The sequence below is a fragment of the Diabrotica undecimpunctata genome, chromosome 1, assembly GCF_040954645.1.
Source record: "Diabrotica undecimpunctata isolate CICGRU chromosome 1, icDiaUnde3, whole genome shotgun sequence".
Classification (NCBI taxonomy): Eukaryota; Metazoa; Arthropoda; class Insecta; order Coleoptera; family Chrysomelidae; genus Diabrotica; species Diabrotica undecimpunctata.
This window is the reverse complement of record NC_092803.1, coordinates 90,685,799-90,699,223: the sequence shown is the minus strand read 5'-3', so window position 1 is coordinate 90,699,223 and position 13,425 is coordinate 90,685,799. Positions and strand designations below refer to the sequence as shown.

Genomic DNA, 13,425 nt, shown 5'->3' with positions numbered 1-13,425 from the left:
GTCTCTATGATAGTAATCATTTTCCTATTCTTATCTCTGACCAGTCAAAAATGCCCTCAAGAATTATAACAAAATGGAAAATCACTCAAGCAAACTGGGATCTTTTCAGAACCACTGTTAAGGGAAAAACCGATGAATTACTTTTTAACAATGATATAGATACAGATGTAAAACTATTAAATAATTGTTTAACTGAATCTGCTGAGGAATGTATTGGTAAATGCGCGATTGATCCTTCCAAGAAACCTGTTCCGTGGTGGAATGAGTCGTGCAAAATAGCTGTCAAACAATGCAAAAAAGCATTAAATAAATTCCGGAAGACCCGTACCACCACGGATTTAATAAATTTTAAAAAACTTAGGGCCAATTCTAGGCGTATTTTAAAAGAAAGTAAGAAATCCTCATGGAATCAATACGTTAGTTCAATCACAAAAGATACTTCTCCGGCGCAAATGTGGTCAAAGATAAGACGTATGAAAGGTCATAATACATCCAGCAAAATAGCCGCCATCTCCCTGCAGGATCATACAGTTACCGATGATCAACATATTGCAGATATCTTTGCCTCTCACTTTTCAGATAAGTCAAATATTCCGAATCTTTCCAATAACTCAGATACCAACATTTCCAGCCCCAAAATATTTTCTAACACCAGCTCTATGAATCTTCCTTTTAATCTCCTAGAATTAAACGAAGCCATATCTTCATTGAAAAACTCAGCAGCCGCCATTTGCACTGATTCTCTTTCCTCGATTTATTCAATAAGATGCATTTTCTCGAAAAACCCACTAGTCCAGGAAATCCACACTATCTGTAACCAACTATATTCTGCTAACATAAAAGTCGTAATGATCTGGACTCCATCTCATGTTGGTATATTGGGAAACGAAAAAGCAGACCAAGCCGCTAAAGCAGCATGTTCTTCTGACACAGCCTTCCAAGAGGTCCAAATCCATACGGATCTTAAAATATTGGTAAAACAAAAAATCCTCAGCTCATGGGCGGACCTGTGGAGTAAAACAAAAACTAAGCTGCATGAAGTTCAGCCCAACTTATCTCGCGTCAATATCTCCTCTATGAACAGGAAAGAAAAATCAGTTATTCACCGACTACGAATAGGGCATACACGTCTCACACATGGATACCTCATGGCATCAGAAAACCCTCCAGTATGCCACTACTGTAATAACGTCCTTTCCATCAAACACGTGATAGTGGACTGCTGCCAGTATGACTCTTCCAGAAACAAGCACAGCCTAAAAGGAAATCTAAAAGACATTCTCAGTGTTCCAAACCGTTTTGACAGTGTTCTTAGATTTTTAAAAGAAACAAGTTTATTTCAGCTAATATAAACAGTGCATAGTGATAAGCTTTATTGTTCTAACCTTTCTATAAAAAAAAAATGTTCATATTAAATTCTTGTACCTATACCTATATAAAATATGTATAATGTTGTAAACTACTGTACCCGTGTCAATGACCATAAGCTGTCGAGACACGTTAATTTAAAAAAAAAAAAAAAAAAAAATTTCCTGAGGCATCTGGTTTCTTTGGAACGACCCAGATTGGAGATGACCAGGGTGATTGACTCGGTCTGATAATTCCTTGATCAAGCATCGAAGTGATCTGCTTACGTACTTCTTCTTTATGGATGTGTGGATACCGATATGACTTGGTATAAACTGGTATAAACTTCGTCTTTGGTTCGTATATGGTGCTTTATTTGGTTAGTAAATGTTAAAAGATCGTCTGGATGATGAAATATCTCTGCAAACTTCCTGCACAGTCGTCTTAGGTGAGATTCTTCTTCGGTATTCTGCCGCGCTTACGATAAACGCATTAACTAAGGTTTTTGGAGAAATTGAGTTATATATATATCTGAAATCAGACAAAGGAGATCTACAACTTTTATTAAGGTGACATTTTATTATTCCTGCAGGAACCTGTTTTTTTGGTAAACATAAATGCATTAACTAAGATTCGGTTGCAGATTTGCTTATCAAGAAGGCATTACTCGTAGTTATTACAAACTCTTTTTTATTCATAAATGTTTTGCCAGTCATATGTGCATTATCTTTTAGTTGATGCAGTTATGGTAAGTAGGGCTTTGTTCCAAAATCTCATTTACTAGTCATAAATGAATCAATTTGAGTTAGTGCATTTATCACTAGTAATTTGTATGATTATTATTGACAGCATTATACAAATTTGTAGCATCAAACAGAGATATTGTACTTATTAATTGGGAAACCCATATATGTATTGTTGTCATACAAGTTATATCGCATTAAATGCACATTTTGTTCTAAGTTGATTCACTTAGTAGCCAATTTTCTTGATGCTCGTTTTAAAGAAGAATAATTATTGAATGAAGATCAACTAATAAACAGTACTGAACGCAAATCATCGCGGTAAGGTGAGTGAGTGTGGATTACGTTCTGGGGGGAGTCCACATGAAAATGCAGTGTTTTGTTTCGCCAGTCGCAGCGTTTCCATCAAGTTCGAAGTACTTACGTTAAGGTTTACCGTTGAATTTATCACTCAACGAGTTTGTTTACACAGTAAGTTTTTTGTTTTATTTTATGAAATCATATTTGTTAAAATCTTATGGTAAAAAATAGTTGAGCAGTTAAGTTCTCATTGTTGGAATGTAAATGTGTCTTATTTTTTTTATTGAACTGTTTAAGGGTTTTGGTTAGAATTCCTGTAAAGGCAAAATGTTATATTTGAATTAAATTTTGGTTACGCAATTTTCTTTAGTTTAAATATTTACTCATTTTGTTTTAATTAAATGTGTATTTTTAGAAGTGACCTTTTACACAGATCATATTTATTATTGCTGATTAATAGTAGTTAGCGCAAGTACTTACCAGATCGTTTTTTTATTTACATTTGTTTTGGTTTCAGGTAAGAATGAACAGAAGAGATGAAATTCTAGCTTTGGCTCTTTCAGGGAGCACAATGAATTCTTCGTGGCCAACTACAAGAAACTTAATAATTTCAAAACCTTCAAGCAACGATACTAACATCACACGAAGGGAACCAATCGTGACGGATATAAATAAAATATGGTCCCGTCCACTGGATTTTAATGAATTTCCGGAAATTTTTGATTTCAAAAATGAATATAGTAACTCCCTTCCATTTGTGCATGAAATCGACATTACACTATTTTTTGATACAACGGAGCAGATATTATTATCATCACCGTGTCCTTCTTTAACGTGCTACGAAAAAATTATATCCTCGATTTTATCTGAAGATGAAGAAATGAGTAATAACTTTGATATTTGTGAAGACTCCGATGACAGCGTCAAGGACAAAGATTATGAACCTGAAACAACGGTAAAAAGGAGAAACAATGCATTTAAGATCTTCAATATTAAAGATTCATCAAGTAGTAGCAGACAAATTATAAAGCCAGCCGACATTCACAATGCTCCAAGTACATCATCACAAATCTACCATCAAACAACGAGTGCAAATAGACCTGTTTCAAGACTCGAAAATGAACAAGAACATACCGATGACATGCTTGTAGTTACTTCAGAGATGATAACAGATGTTGAGAATAAATCAATGTCTCCTATCATAAATGATAAAAGTGTTACAAAATCAGGTTTACCCAGGAAAAGACGCAAGTTTGATCTCCCACTATTGGAACGTGCAAAGCAGAAAAAAATAACGGATGACGAAAAATTGTCACTCAAACCGCCATGTGATGACAAGTGTCGTCAAAAGTGTACATTAAAGATAACCAACGAAGAACGAAAAATTATACACGACCGTTACATAAATTTAAATTGGGAATCCAGAGGAGTGTATATAAAAAGTACCATTGAGTCAAATAAGGTAAAAACTAGGACAGTTTTATGTGATAATGAAAATGTTAAAAGAAATCTTTCTCATAGGTATTTTTTTAACGTTAATGATGAAAAAGTTTATGTATGTAAAACATATTTTTTGACAACACTTGGTTATACCGCAAAGAATAATAGACGCATTTATAATGCACTTCACAAGGAAATTGATGAACAGAAAGACAAACGAGGAAGTTATGAACGCAAAAATGTTATAGATAAAAATTCCGTCACGGCTCATATCCAAAGCTATAACCCTATGATTTCACATTATCGTCGTGAGCATGCTCCAAATAAATTTTACCTACCCAGTGATATAAATATAACAATGATGCATCAAAACTTGCAGTATCAGTATCATTTGAAACATACCGCAAGACATTAAGAGAGATGAACATTTCCTTTGCTCAGCTTGGAAATGAAGAATGTGAGCAATGCGCTTTATTCCAGTCACATAAGAAAAGCAACGAATGCAATCAAGAAGCGTCATGCGAAAAGTGCATTCTGTATAATAAGCATAATTTTCGTTACAAAACATCTAGAGAAGAGTATCAAAAAGATGTAAAATTAGCTTTGACTGAAGAAGATTGTATTTATTTTTCTGTGGACTTACAAAAGGTAATAATGCTACCTCGAATGGATCAATACAAAATTGCGATCTTTTGCCCTAGGATTATCGCCTTTAATGAAAGTTTCGTTCCCCTTGGAAAGGCCAGAGGCAATAATATACCATACGCAGTGTTGTGGAATGAAACTATTTCTGGTCGACAGCAAGAAGACATTATATCCGCATTCCGAGATTTTTTGATGAGCAAGCGAGATGTAAAACAAATATGTTTGTGGGCTGATAACTGCTCAGCCCAGAACAAAAACTGGGCTTTTATGTGTTTTCTTGTAAACATGGTAAACAGTGGACTCACATGAACCGAATCAATTACAGTCAAATACTTCGAGCCAGGGCATACTTTCATGTCGGCAGATCACTTCCACCATCAGGTTGAAATGTCACTGAAAAAGAAGAATAAGGTTTACGATTACGATGACTTCGTAGACGCCGTGAAAAATTCTAATGCAAAAAAAAAAACACTGTTAAAACTATGTTGATTTCCAGTTTTTTCAATTATCAAGATTTTTCGTCTCGACATAAACTTAAAAACACAGAACCAAGAGTGTATTTAAAGGATGTGATGTCGGTCAAAGCTGAAAAGGGTAAATTTACCATAAAGTTTAGAGAAAGTCATGTTGTTGCAGATTGGAAAGAATGTCATTTCTTGCAAGCAAAAATAATAAAAAATAAATGTTTTCCGGATGTTACCACTAAAACATTACCAAGAGGAATTACAAGAGAGCGAAAAGCGGAAATACTGGCCAAATTGGTACCGTTGATGCCCGAAAATAGAAGACATTTTTGGAAAGATTTGCCTGAATCAAACAGTGCTTCCAATTTAACCACGGATGATTAATTTTGTTGGATTGTTTTTTTAACGTTTAATAGTTTTAGAATTGGTAGTAGTAAGTACTTATCATATACTTAAAAAGTTTAAATTTGATTTTTATTTTTGTTAGTAAAAATATCTTAAATCATATTCATGTAAGTGACTCTTTGAAAGTATCTCATACAATGTGAAAGCGTGCCTTAGATTTGAAGTTGTCATATTTACACTAATAGGTACAACTAGGTAAATTGTTTAAATGTGTCTTAAAGTTTTCAGAAGTAATATGTTTGTTTTTGGTATTTTTTTGCTTTTTAACGTAGTGTGGATTCTCGAAAATTCCAGAATTTTTGGTTTAATTTTTTATGTATTGTTCTCTACTTACCGATATATTTTAATACAAATAAATGATTGATTCGAAAAACTGCTTTTGATTTAATGCTTTCTTTTTAGTAAATGCACGTTGCAACAACTTGGTAAGATTTGATTATTTTCCATGACAAAACTGCATTATGTGAGATAGTTGATTCACTTATCACATGTAATATTAATAAATATAATTAAAGGTTTGCTACTAACAACAACTACTAACTACTACACTACTAACTGAGTACTGCATTATTTTGACTTACATAACATAAATGCATTAAGTGTGTTAGTTGATGCGTTTATGACTAATTATGATGGTATTAAAGTATTATGTTTCTAGCGATAAGTACCTTTTTTTGAATATATAGCACACTATATAATATATAAGTATTTGTTTATATTTTTTACAATTACAACACTTTTCTCTTTGTTTTGGTATAATTTTATGTCGATATCTTAAGTAGTTTAGGAGATACAAGCAAATTAAATATAAAAACTTTGACCGCGTTTTTTTCGAGAAGTATAAAAACTGAGATAATGCGTTTATCGTAAGCGCGGCAGTATTAAGATGATCGGTTCTAAGGAGAGGATCGACATCTTTTAGATTACTGTCTTCGGTAGGTATGATATCTGACGTATATATATGATATTCCTCGAGATTTATGGGTTGACTTTTGATGGGATCAGTTAATGCTACTTGGATGTATTCATCGGTGTTATTGACTAGCTCGGTCCAGGCGAGTTGATTACAGGCAATGGTGAGAGTTTCTCTTAGGATGGCACCTTCGACTTCTTGTCTTGGGATGACGATTGTACCTGATGTTTCCTTTACTGGCAAGCGGACTTGGGTAATTGATTGGGGCTCTAGCTGGACTGTATAGAATTGGGCTTTGTTTGTGACGTAGTAATTAATAGGAAGGATAGAATGCTCTGTAGTAAGAGTAGCTTGGGTAAAATCGAGATTTGCTTTTAGAAGTTTAAGATTATCGAGGCCGATAAGACCGTCAAATGTCTTGTGAAATTTGAAAAGATAAAATTTTAGGTTAATATCGGAGTTAAATTCGGGAAAATTTGGGATTTCTACACAATAATCCTGTGAATGATTTTGAAAAATTGATGTAACGATAAATGGTTCATATTTAATATTATTCTTGTAGAATTTATTGGCAATATCAGGATTAAGGAAAGATTTAGTGGCTCCTGTATCAATAAGAAGTTTAAGAGGGGGATTTTGAATTTTAATGTAAGGAAGCTCTCTTTTGTCGGCATAGGAATGCAATTCTACTACGTTTCTTCTTTTTCGTCTTGAAACGTTTGAAAATTTACATCTTCCTCATATTCTTGGCTTTCTTGCTCATAATAAGTGTAATCTGGGTATGTGTCATTGTCTATACCTTCATCGTAATTATTTTCCTCTTGTTCGATATTAAAGAGTTCTTCTACGGTGAATCGGGGGCTGGCTGTTTGTTGAAAGCGGAAGTTTCTTTGAGATTGGGGTCTCTTAAAGACGGTTTGGCGTGTAGATACGCTCATAGGTGTTGGCTTATATAATTGAGATGGAACTGGTTTATGAAAATTGGGTTGATTAGCCCTAGAATTTTGTGCATATGGAGTGAGTTGATGATTTTGTTGGAATCTAGGGGGTTGAAATGTCCCTCTTGGACTATTATTGAATGTTGTTGCACAGGAATTTGATTTGGTCTAAAGAATGGCTGTGGCCATTGGGGCTTAGGCACCTCAGGCTGCCATCGTGTAGGAGCAGGTGTATGAGTTAAATTGGATCTCTGTGTTTGTGAAGTCGCAGATGGTTTATTAGAAGATGGCAAGGAATAATTATGAGTTTTTTGGAGATATCTAATGTTATTTTCTTCCTGAATATATTGGATAGCAAGAGCGAGATTGGGTGGTCTCATGGATCGAATTGTTGATCCTAGGGGTTCTCTTAGGCCTGCCAAAAATGTGGTTAGAGCTTGTTGTTGGAAAAATTCTTTTTTACTTCTTTTAACTTCCTCGTTTTCCGTGTGTAATTCAATATGATTTGAAATGGTATTTAAAAGACTCATAACTTTTTCATGAAATTGATGGGGGTTTTCGTTTGGAGCTTGCCGAAGGTTGACTAAATTTCTAGTTAATGAGTTTTCGTTACGTTGGTCTGCAAAATTTTGGACAAGAATTGATTTTATTGACGGCCAGTCTTTACAGCCGTATACAGAAATAATTTCTCTGGCTCTTCCTTTAATTTTGTTCATAATTCCCCGGGTAAGCATATGATTTTGAAAATTTTCGGGATTTGTATGATCCCAGAAATGGTTTAGAAGCATGGAAATAACATCAATAAAATTGTGGAGTTCGTTTGGATTGCCGTCGTACTCTGGTACGATAGAAAGGTCTTTATTAACATCAAAAATGGGTGCCATATTAGAATTATTTGAAATGGATGCTGGTGTAATAATTATAGAAGGTATTTCAAACAAATTTGTGGACTTAAAAATATGATTATTATCAACTAAATGTAAATCTGGTTTAATATTTTCCTCTCCTGTCTTGTATAAAAGTATAAACTATTTTGTTTATATTGGTGTTTGATACAGTTTTTGAACAGAGAGTGTTGAATTGTGTGTGTTTTTACTATGGAAAGTAAAAGTAAATACTACAAGTGTTGTTTAGTACCGTTGTGTAAAAGTACAACCATTAAAACCCCCAACAAAATATTTATTAGATTACCAGTCGATAAAAACGGCGTTTAAACTGGTTACGTGCCTGTCGAAGGGATATTTCAGTTACTGCTCAAGCTCTTCATGTATGTGAAGATCATTTTAATGTAAGTATTTAATATCTGTTGTCTGCTTAATAGTTTTCTTTAAACAAATAATCATGTGTTTTTTTGATAGAACTCTTGGTACCTATATTTGGTAGATGTACATTACATATTGAATGATATTTACCTAGACAGTTCTTTTCTAGAACTGTTTTTACTCTAAAATTAAAATAAGGTAATCATAATAATAAAGTTTTATGTTCATAACCTAAAATAAATACCTAATGTATAAAAATAGGTATTCGAAAATCACATGAACTATTTGAACTCTTTCATGTTATCTACCTACAATATATATATATATATATATATATATATATATATATATATATATATATATATATATATATATATATAAGGTAAAAATAATAATTTAATATATAATATTCTGTTTCAGTTGGAAAATGATATGGAAAACTATATTAAATTCAAACTTATGGGTGGCCAAAAGAGGATGAAATTAAATGTTGTCCCTCACATATTTAATTGTCAACCAGATAGGAAAAGGACACATTCTCATTATCCTAGAATAACAGCACTTAAGAGGGTTAAACATCAATTAATTGAGGATGCAGTTGCTTCAACTTCTTCACAGTCTTCAGAATGTTTTGGGAGTATTCTGCAAAATGATATAGACACTCTAAAAATTGATAGTGTCCTTGAAACCAATCAAAAAAGTGATATTTCAACTCAGACTCGCATAAAATTCAGGAGTAAAAGTGTACAATGCAGATTAGATTGTGGTGATTCTGTTAGTACTTTATCATTAAACACAGTTTTTAGTAGAGATATTGGGACATCACCACTGAAACTCAATGTACCAACCTTTTGTCCACAAAACGAATCTGGATGTGATACCTCTAAAACTGAGTCTGAAAGTGAAGAATCTGTTTATAGTAGTTATAGTGCTGGTTGTGTAAGTGATCATCAATCATATGATGAGGAAGTGCAGGATATTGAAAATCAATTTAAAAACTTGACATTAAAGTGTACCCTAATGAAGATGGAAAAGAGACCCAGGATATATCTAGGATTACCTGAATATGCATATTATACTTTTCAGTTATTACAAAACTATTGTAAGTTACCAAATTGGAATATTTTTTTAACTTTAAAAAAAATTAGAAAAGGGCATTCATTTACACTACTAGGGGATGATTTTGGTATAAGTGAGAGTTATGCATCAAGAATTTTTTCAAAATCATTACCAATCATTAGTAAATATGTAAGAAAGCTTATACTGACACCCAACATTAACAGCATAAAATCAAATTTACCAATAGCTTTTCGAGCTCGATACAGTGATGTATTATGTATTATTGATTGTTTAGAGATTGAAATAGAAAAACCTTCAGATTCTATTAAACAATCTTTAACTTGGTCAGAGTATAAGAAGTGTAATACACTAAAATATTTAATATCTTGTACTCCTGATGGCATTATTAATTTCATTTCTAATGCTTTTGGTGGTCGAACATCTGATGCAGTTATTATAGAGAACAGTGGGTTTTGTGTATGCTTCCTCCCAAGGTGTCTATCATGGCAGATAGGGGTTTTAAACATATAGAACATTTATTGGTTGCTAAAGGGTGCAAATTAATTAGACCACCAAGTGTCTCTTCAAACACAAAATTAAGTCCAATTGAAGTGATAGAAACCAAGCGCATTGCCAGTTTAAGGATTCATGTTGAAGGAGTCATACGCAGATTAAGAGAATTTGCATTCTTGGCTCCCCATGCATGTGTTGACAATAAGTTGATACCTTATATGGATCATCTAATAAAAATAGCTTGTGGGCTAGTAAATTTGCAGTCTGGTCTAATTTTAGGAAAGTAATGCTTTAAAAACTTCATTGTGTATGTTTTACTTTCATCTAGGAAACTAGGTACTGTTTGTTCCCAGTATGTCATATTTTATTAGTTTATATATTCAGTTTTGTACTTAGTCACTGTAAATTTTAGAAAACTAACTACTTAAATTGTATTTTCCAATAAAAATGGGTATAGAAATTAAAATAGCTTAGAGTTTAAATATTTGACTTACATTTTTTATTGTTTGTAATGATTTACACTGATTTTGATTTATGTTATAATGTAGATAAACCTATACATATAATAAACCTATATTTTTTCCTTTATATACAATGCAGTTTATACTTTATACAGTCCTTTATATACAATGCATTACTATTTAAAATGTGTACAAAAGTTACATAATAAATAACAAACAATTTATTTTCTACTTGAGTTCAATATAAGTCCTCATAAGTACCTATATGAGGACAAATATTGTGACTTCATATTAACTGCTTAGTTAATTTGTAGGTCAGTCTAATTTCAGGATAACATGTCTTTAAAAATAGCAAGAAATATTTAAAAAAAAAAATTTAAAAACAGTTTATTAAACTTAAACTTCATGTATTTTTGACTTTATTTCTTTGTATGCAACATGTAATATTTTATTAGTATATCCTATATTAAGCTTTGTAGTTACATGTATTAGGTACTGTATATTTTCGAAAAAACTAATATTGTATTTTGTAATAAATATTAATATAGAAATCAAAACCGTTTACAGTTTAAACATTTTGAAGTGAATATTTTTTATCGCTCTGTATGATGTTTTGCATGGGTCTAAAATTCTATTTAGCGTGACTCGAAAAATCAAGACTTGTTAATCTTGCAGTATACTGTAATATACATAATATACATACATGTATACTTATAATTTTACATAATATATATTTTCTAACAACTCTTGAACGACTTGAAAGATTTGGCTAATTTTGATTTTAAAGTATTTGTACAAGATATACTTATATAATAAAATTATATAAACTTTTTTAGATTTTAAAGAACTTAAGATTTTTTAAATTATAAAGAACTTAAATGTGTATTGTTATTATAACACATTAAAAAATCAATAATAAGCGGATATAAAATTTCATTAACCTACATTATAGTAATAACACGCTATAAGAAGTATTCAATTCAGTCAAGTGTCACACTCTTTTATTGCTGTTTTGTTATAATTTACAGTGATGTTGACTTATGTTTTAGAAATAATGTAGATAATTAAACAAAACCTTTAATAAAGATTTTTCAAACTGAACCTGTAATATGTTTTCCCTAATACTCATACATTAAAGATTACAATACATTATCAAGCCTTATAATTATTTTTATTATATAAAGTGTACAGTATAATCAACAAAAAATAGTATATAACAATAAATAAATTGAACAAATATTGGATTCAGCCTATAAAACAAATGCAGCTGTAGACATGTGTTTCTGTCTCCTAGTCAGTACGGCAAAGTTACCTTACAGATGTTGGTAAATGTAGCGAATAAGATTATTCAGAAAAAAGTGTACAAAGAAATACTGATGGAAAAAGTAAAGAAGTGACACAACGACCAACTGTTAATTTGTGATTTTTCTCTGAATTGCTGATATGGTTGTTAATTAAATTCAAATATTACAGCTATAACTGCCTGAAGGACAAACTGTTACCCAAGGATAGAAATAATAATTTTATTTTCTATCTCCCCATCATCTTTGGCTCGACGATCCTCTGTGGATTGCTTGCTCTAAGAGTCATTGCCGTTATGTTCGGTTTCTGGTGACGTGTTGCCATCTTCTGATCTCTAATATCCCTAAATCGGTCTCAACTCCATCTAACCACCTAATTTGCGGTCAGCCTCTGCTTCTTATTTTTTATCTACAGATTTTAATAAACGGGGAAAAATATTATGCGTCCAAAAACTTTCAGCAGCTGTCATCAAACTCTCCAAATGATTTTCATCATAGTCCACCCATGTATAATTGAAATTAGAATTATTTTCAAATTCTGGATCAGCAACACAAAATAAACACTTTTTTTTAGCAAACATAAACATTTGAAGTTGAACTTGTGCATTATATTTAGCAGTTATTTTATTGTCCTTTGTTAAATAATTAGCTACAGTTTTATTAGTCTGAGGACATTTTATTTCCACAATATATTCCTCACATATGGCATCAGGTGAAGCGCCAAAAATTGGAAATTTGGGGTTTAACTGTAAGCCAATACGGTTTAATTTTATTTGAAATACTTTTTGCACACATTTTATCATAGAGTCTCTTTCCAACCTTTGCTGGAGACGGTCGCATAAATTTGTTTTTCTAGTACAAAAATATCTATTATTATAGTAACCAGTTCTTATTGGAAACTATATCGTTAATTACTAATATTAATTATCAGTGTTGTAAAAACGCAAACAAAATAAAACAAGTGCTATTTCCAAACGCCAAATACCGGCAAATAAAAGTCATAGGCGTATCATAAATAATTGTTCGTGATGTATAAAATATTTAATCGTGATACAGGATGGACATAGACAATCCGTTCTTAAATTCAAACAAAGTGAGCAGATCTCCGCCGAGAAGTTCAACTTCAGAAAAACACATTGCTAATCTGCAAATAACTACCATGCAACAACCATCGAGCAACAGAACCTTGTTGTCTAGCGAACAACAAAGGAATGAAAATTGCTCAACCAATATAGTACTCCAAGAGACAGAGTCAACTGAGAATCAACATGAACAACCAGGTAACTCTTTTCTTTCTAATCATGCTTCTTCTTCTTCTTATCTACCGTCACAAATATACATCGCTAATCCACAAGATAGCCAAGAAAACAGAGATCAAGAATGGAAAACTGTTCAAGCCCACAAACGAGCAAGAAATGACAGCCCTGGAGGTGATAAACAACTAAAACAAACAATAATGAGCGATTACTGGCTCAAAGCACCCACACCAACGTCTAATAGATTTGCTAGCTTAGATGAAGTACCTGATGAGACCAACCAAACCAGAACTGATGCAGTTCAAGAAAGTATTCAACCCCCACCCATATTCGTTTCAGATGTAGGTGATATACAACCTCTTCGACAATTGTTAGAAA

General features: G+C 32.3%; 1 protein-coding gene across 1 annotated transcript; it reads left to right on the top strand.

The window, feature by feature from the left end:
- The first annotated feature begins 8,248 nt into the window (after positions 1–8,248).
- LOC140451392 (uncharacterized) lies at positions 8,249–11,591 on the top strand. The gene is made up of 2 exons (XM_072545183.1): positions 8,249–8,483; positions 8,878–11,591. Exon 2 carries the CDS (start codon positions 8,890–8,892, stop codon positions 10,045–10,047), a length of 1,158 nt encoding a protein of 385 aa, XP_072401284.1. The 5' UTR covers positions 8,249–8,483; positions 8,878–8,889; the 3' UTR covers positions 10,048–11,591.
- Positions 11,592–13,425: the final 1,834 nt, after the last annotated feature.

What these genes read in the sequence shown, in the direction of transcription:
- LOC140451392 (XM_072545183.1), top strand. Translation starts at nt 8,890, where the DNA reads ATGGAAAACTATATTAAATTCAAACTTATGGGTGGCCAAAAGAGGATG.